This window comes from Strigops habroptila, chromosome 3, assembly GCF_004027225.2.
Source record: "Strigops habroptila isolate Jane chromosome 3, bStrHab1.2.pri, whole genome shotgun sequence".
NCBI lineage: Eukaryota > Metazoa > Chordata > Aves > Psittaciformes > Psittacidae > Strigops > Strigops habroptila.
In genome coordinates, this window is record NC_044279.2 from 33,672,579 (window position 1) to 33,679,697 (window position 7,119).

The 7,119-nt window shown below is 46.1% G+C and overlaps 1 protein-coding gene across 4 annotated transcripts in view; it reads right to left on the reverse strand.

Moving 5' to 3' along the window:
• Window positions 1-4,748, reverse strand: part of LRIG3 (leucine rich repeats and immunoglobulin like domains 3) — a 42,675-nt gene extending 37,927 nt beyond the window's left edge. For 2 of the 4 annotated variants that reach the window (XM_030480407.1, XM_030480406.1), the window contains exon 1: window positions 2,825-3,169. In XM_030480407.1, coding sequence (XP_030336267.1) covers window positions 2,825-3,003 — 179 coding nt within the window. In that variant the 5' untranslated portion in view covers window positions 3,004-3,169. Of the gene's footprint in view, window positions 1-2,824; window positions 3,170-4,526; window positions 4,614-4,731 lie in introns of those variants that run through there. The other 2 variants (XM_030480409.1, XM_030480408.1) reach the window with 2 other exon arrangements.
• Window positions 4,749-7,119: the final 2,371 nt, after the last annotated feature.

The window sequence follows — 7,119 nt, forward strand, 5'->3', positions numbered from 1 at the left end:
CCAGGCTGTAGCCGTTTTAAGACACTGATCCAAAGTGACTCATAAATCAGCTTGCTATGTTCAAGTTTTCGTCTGGAAAATATTGAAAAACAGCTGTGAAAACCATACAGCTCTTTTTTCTGGCAATCCTAGTAGAGAACTAGAGGATTTATAAAATGTAAATACTAACGATGTAATACAAACACAAGTGAAAACCATCTTTCAGACTTTCCCTCCTGCCCCACCAACAACTTTAGCATTCTTCGGTGAACCTGGAGAGGGGTACCGCACTTCCACTGGGAGTTTGCACACCCGGGGAGCACTGGCCAATGCTCCACGCTCTTCCTCCCTTCATCCCTCCACCTCCGGCTCTGCTACACCAGCTCTAAAAAAGCCATGTTCTTGCAATCTCAGGACACCCATCCTGGAAGTAAATGGAAATCTAACTCCAAAACTATTTGTACACAAAGCTATTACAAATGTTTATCAGTTTTCAGCAGGCTGGTATGTTCCATGAAGGCAGGGTTACAGAAGATGGTCTTTTTGGCCAAAATCACAGTGAAACTGGCAATTTTAGCCTATTTACACCCATTCAGTGAAGTCACTTCCGTACAAAGCAGTAGCCTCACACCTACCACCAAAAGGAAGGGGACATAACTCAGCCTTCTGGCTGTTTCATTTTTTAATTTCCCTCCTTAAGGTCATGCAGCCTTTCCACATTAAACACTGTCATTTTATTTCATCGGGGGAATTTGAACACAAAAGGCATGAGAGAGTGAAACAGAACTTCAAAAAACCAACTTCATCTGACCCGCTCTCCACCTGGGCAAGTAGACAGATGGGCAGAGGAAGGTGTAAAGCCTAATGCAGACCTCGACCCTCTCAGGCACAAGGGCTTTCACTCTCCTGCTTGGGAGATCTTGCTTGCGTACGTTGAGAACATGGTGTAATAGTTGTTTTCTAAAGAGGATTGGAAAGCCTGCAATTAAACTACTAGCCTTTGGCTATACCCTCTACGGCCTTCCATGGAAAACACAGTAAACATATACCAATAAAATTCATAAACAGTCTTTTATAATTCATAAGTGCACAGTTTGTTGCAACAATAATCCAGGCTAGTCAAACCTTTTTTTTTTTTTTTTTTTTTTGCATATGTAAAACTGAAATGCATTATAATCGTAAAGATTGCGCAATCCCAGCTCCAACTTCTGGGGTAGCTGGAGGTAACAGCCAACTTTCCTTGTCCTCTTACTAAGAAGAGGGGAAGGAAGAAAGAGGAGGGTACTTTTAAGGCATTTGACACAAACAAAAGAAATATTTACACAAAAGCAGCCAGACCACATGGTTTGGTGACACCTACAAAGATGTACTCCTGTGAATTTAAGAGCTAGTGACACAGCTGTCCAATGAGTGATCACAGCAGGGTTTCTTACAACAGACCAAAGCTTATTTATACAAGTGGAACTTATTTTCTCACACTTTTAAAGGAATGTGAACTTACATAAGGACAATTTACACTACCAAGGGAATTCTAATTAGAAAAGCCTTCCTTGTGCTAACAAAAAAGCCCTGCAGTGTGTTTTATTGTCTCTCAGTAATGTAAGTGGAAAAGACAAATTTGGATTACTGCTAACGCAACATGCTTTTTAAAGCAACTCTTAAAATGAAAGTCCTGAGATTCCCCCCCCCTTTTTTTTTATCATGCTGTCACACCTGAATTTTAACTGAACAGCCCTCAAGTAAGCTAAGTAAAAAAACTAAGCTATGAAGCTTAGCTTTAGTATCAAAAAAGCCTCAGGTTTGTCAGAAAACTTACGCTAGCATACTAAAATAATTCAAAAGAGCAGGAGTGATGAAATTTAATAGGAAGCAAACCAGCTGTTGAACGCAAAGCAGATCCGGTACTTGATTCATATGCTTCAACCACGTAAGCAAAAAGAAAAAAAAAAAACGGAAAAAAGAAAGAAAAGAAAAAAGTTTCTTTCCCCTCACACTCTCCTATACCACTCCTGGAAATGTTCAACTCCCAGAGCCATTCCTCTATTCAGTTCCATCTGGTGTCAATACAGCCATCCACATTTCATGAGTAAAGCAGCATGACCGCCAGACGAGGCAATTGAACAGAATTAGCCACAACTAATTGAAAGTCTTCCTGTTTACTTTAAAGTCCTTATCTCAATCTGCTTTGGAAATGTAATAGAAAATTAATACGGCTAATACAGAAAATTTCTGAGTGACAAGAGATTAAAAACAAACGTGGAAAGTTCCTCAGCTATTTTCAGGCTTTTAGAAAGCTCCTATAACTTAGGCTTTGTCCATGAAAGTTTGTCACCGAAAAGTATATTTTCCAGATGGCATTTTAGCCCGCGTTACTGCGGATTCGGCGAATCCGTGCCATCGGACCCAGCGGGGCAAGCTCCGCTGATAGAAAAGCCATTACAGACGAAACTATCGGGGAATCGAGGTGAAGAACTGCACAAGTAAAACCCAGACCCAGTTTTCTCGATACGCAAATCAATACTAACTTTATGACTACTGCACGTTTTCCAAGAAACTCATCAGGACTTTCTTTCTCCCCCTCCCAAAACACCGAGCAGCGCCCCGGGCCCGCTCGTATCGCCACCACACCGGGGCCGCAACCCCGCCGCCGTCCCGCTGACAGCTTGGCCGCCGGGTGCTGCCCCCGCCCCGCGCACCTCCCCGCCGGCACCGCCACGAAATCCGCGCTTCCCTCCCCAAAAGCCCGTCCGCGGACGGGACCGCGGCCCCCAGGGGACAGAAGATGGCGGACGGGCGCGGGCCGGCACCCCCAGCCCCCCGTGGTGCCCGCCGCCCCGGTACTCACAGCTGCACCGCCCCCCGCGGCAGCCGCTCAGGCAGCCGGCTCAGCTCCAGGCGGCTGCAGGCGACGAGATGCCCGGCGCAGCGGCAGGGCGCGGGGCAGCGGGCGGCAGCGCGGCCCCCCAGCAGAAACAGCAGCAGCGGCAGGAGGGCCGCGGGCGCCCCGCGGGGCCGGCGGGGCATGGCGGGCTCGGAGCCGCTGCCCGCGCTCTCGTCCCTGGCGTTCCCTCACTGACAGAGCCGGATGCGGCGCGACCTCCCGCCTCTCAGCGCGGGTGGCGGCTCCCGCTCATGCCGCGGAGCCGCCGCCAAAGAGGGAAGGTGGTGGGAGAGGGGGATGTAGGAGAAAAGTAAAGGGAGGCAGCGGCAGGGGGCCACAGCGCCGCCGGCCACCAGCCACTCCGCAAACTTTCCACCGCCTCAGCCCGCCTCCGCGCGGCCGGGGGGAGCCCCGAGCGCGACCCGCCCCGTCGCAGCCCCCTCCCCCTGTCGTGCGACGGCCGCACCCCCCGACCGCCCGGCCGGCCCGAGGCGGGCCGGGGGTTGCCGGCGTGGCTGTGCGGGGCTGCAGGTATGGGGTGGCGGGCAGAGGTCGGGGTGGGTTGGAGTCGCGCCCCGCTGCTGCCAGGCCTCTGCGGCGGCGGCACCCCGGACCCGCTGCCCGCCTCGAGCGACAGCCGGCGGGTGGCCTTGCAGCACAGCGGGCGCACGTGTGGGCCCTTGCTTCCTTCCCCGGCCTCACTGGGGCCGGGCAGCAGCACCCGGGTGCCATGAGCACCGGGCACTGCGTGCCCTCAGCTTCACCCCCTCGGCGCGGGCCGAAACACGAAGGCGAGGGCATCGAGGCACTGCCAGCGTGGAATTCCCCGTCACTATCACACTGGTAGCATGGGTTGGGGCAATCCAGAAGCTGCTCCGGAGGCCCCAACGGCTTCCCAGCCAAGCCTGGGGTCACTGGCATGTAAAAGGTGAGGTGAGGTTAACTCCTGCCTTCTGGGTCCTGGTCGGCTAGTCCAGACACCGTAATTAAGCCCATTATATTCCCCACAGGATCCCAGCTGTAGAGGTTCAGGGAAGTGGGCAGGGCATACAGATTCCACATCTCTGAGGTAATCTATGTAATTTAAGTAAATACCTATTGTTTAAGTTCCATATGTAAGCCCAGACCCTGCAATGGATTCAATTACTGTAGGCTTCACACACCCCTAATCTGCAGTAGCAGACATCAGGCTGCTCACGAGCACTGTGCTATCTCTCCCACCTCTATATATTTCACCTGAAAGACTGTAGGCATCTTAGACTCTGTGAACCGGCAGCCTCAAAAGCCTGACAGCTCTGATACAAAGATTTGTAGGGCTGAAACTTTGTCCCTGTTTTTATTGTTCCCATGTGTATCTCGGGATGCAGCTTAAATTAGAGAAACAAAACTACATTTTAGTTAGGAATCATGAACTTGCAAGCCAAGCTGGCAAGTCCTGAGTGACTACAAACATTCACGTGCCAATGTCAACATGACTGTTTCAGGTGTGTAGGGTGTGCAGAGCTGTACAGTGTTCTGTCAGCTTGTGCTCCATTGACCACTGGTGCTCCTTAAGGAAATTACTGCAGGAAAACAAACAAGCACTACAGGGACACACATTTTTTTCTACACTTCAAGCAAGCAAATAAACAAAATACATGATAAAAAGTAATTAGTGTATACTTACAAGTTACTCTCATTTATTTCTTTCAAATGAGTACTGTCTCAGCATCGTTGGCATGTCATAGTTGTCCAGTTTCTTTGCAGTTGCCTTCTTGCTTTCAAAAATGTTAAGGTGACATTAGATCAACAAAGCCCATGAAACACTGAGCTGTTCTAAACAGCCAGTAGGACAATGCCAGATTCTGATTTTCAAAGCTATCCGCCTGTACCTTTTCCCATTGAATTCAGTGGGAAAGCTTCCTTCTGTTTCAAAAGTGTCAGCATTTGGTCTAGCTGTCCAGTTGTTTCACACCATTATGCTAAGATAGAGAGACATTGAACGCGTTCTGTTTGTATTTAGTTAAAATATGCTATACTTGCTACTTTTGCAAAGTAATGAAAAATTCGAAAGGAAGGCCTTCATATTTATGTTGCTCAAGGGAATTATTAAGCACCTTACTAAAATTAAAATGGATTTAAAATAACTAAGCCTTGTACTGCTATTCCCAGAGTGCACAGCAAAGAGCTTCTTATTTGGGAAAAGTGAGCTTGTCTTATCTTGAGTGTTGGCAAGGGCAGTGATTCACTAGGAAGTGGCAACAGAGTTAAGCTGTCAGTTTTAATATCCGAGGGAAAGAAAAAATGGAAACAAAGCATTTTGAACTTATTTTATCATAGCAGTCAATAATATACACAGTGCATGTATGAACTATGGAAAAAGAGAGAATCTTAGAAAAGAAAGCAGAAAAAAAGAATGAAAATGTTGAAAAGGGCAAGAACTTCTGTTTTTGTAATTTTAAAAACCACTCATGCAGTCATAGAACACTGTGCCCTTTGAAAAAACTAATGCATATTTAGTGCTAATATATGAAGCTGTTTGAAGTTAAGCAATGTAAATCAATTCAGAAAATTAATCCATTTGTCTTTGCAGCTTTTCTCAAAATACTCAATAAAACATTTTAAAACTGATTGTATTATGAATTCAAAAATGCTTATATGCTGTACTTCAGAGCCCATGACAGAAAGCCTTTCTTCTCTCAGGGGGATTTGCTTTTTTCAGAAGTCTCAGGGACCAGTTCTGCACCTGATTTGAATGCTGCAAGTACTGGCAGCCCCAAAGCCCAGGGGTCTCTTCATCATTAGTTTTAGGTTGAGAAACCACCATGACTGTATGTAAGCAAATGCAAATATCTCCTTCACAGGTGTGGCTGGACTATATCTGCCCTAAGTAAGCTTGCATCAAAACGAGAGGTCTCACCACCTTCTACCCTGTTATCTCCACATATAGGAAGGGATTTCTGCCGACCCTTGTTTAGCATCAGCATTAGTGTAAATGCATATTCAACAGGATTAAGGAACTGATTTTACTGAAACCCCATCAAAAATAATAACGCACACACACACGCACACCCTCCCTCCTCCCTTTAGTTCTGAGAGGGAATAATTTCCTTGTCCAGTTCTCTGTGTAGCTGCACAGGGAAGGGGACTTGGTGGTTACACAAAGACAGGCCCTTTCTATGGCAGCCTGAATATAGGTCAGCCTGAGGGGATGACACCGAGGAGGGGGAAGCACTGCTGCAGAGAAGGATTCTTGTAAAACTAGACCCTCAAGCTCTCTCTTTGGGTAAAGAGATTAGTTTCCTCCACAAGCCTACTGAGCACTGTAGTCTGAGTGAGTCGAGAGTGGAGGAAAGGAGGTTGCATAGTGACCTATAGACCCTTCACAGGGATGTTATGGGTTGACGCTAATGGTGTCTTTTTAGTCCCTGATTATTTTAAATCTGACAAACAGATTCAAGTCCAAACATACATTGTTTAAAATATGCATTCACTTCAGGCAAAAGACACACCCAGAAGTTGTCTAGGTATGATTTTTTTTTACATATCATTAACACATTGAAATCAGGCACTGCTTTCAAGTAACCTATACCTCCAGAAAAGGTCAACCTTAAATCAGGCTGGTTTTAACAGACTATTACAAGTAATTTACCTGTTGCTAAGTAAGCAAAACCAATGTAAGATACATTTTCTGTTCTGAGTTAAAATTACAACATTAGTAACTTCAACTGTTTAATCTAAATTCATTTCTTTTAATCAGTTTTCAAAGGAGTTTCAAGACACTAGAGACAATTGCATATAGTTGTATGCAGTTGTGTATAGTTAAACCTGCAGGATTTATGTCAGAAGGTCAAAAGGAGTGAACATTTACATCTGCTAAATGTTTATGTCCATTAAGGCTACCCTGGGAATTAAGAGTCTCCCCGTGTACTCCTGGATCACCAGGTAATCTAAATCTGTGTCTAGTATTTGTTTCAGATTTTTTACTTGTCATGGGTAAATAAAGTGATTTAGGTGGCGGTCATCAGCAAGAAGCAAAGCAGAACAACATTGCTTATGCTCTGACACATCTCAGTTCTGATGGAGTGAGATAGATATCAATCATGCATCTATCCACTTTCCTATCAGGAAATGCCCCTGTAGGAGTATTGGCAGAATTAATGTCCTGTCTATTCCTGAACTTTCCCAGTTGTATTTTATTTCTAGTCAAAGAAGATGTTTAGGACTATCTGGGAGAATGAAGTGAAGAGTTCATCCTCTCAAGATCATCACTCCCTATT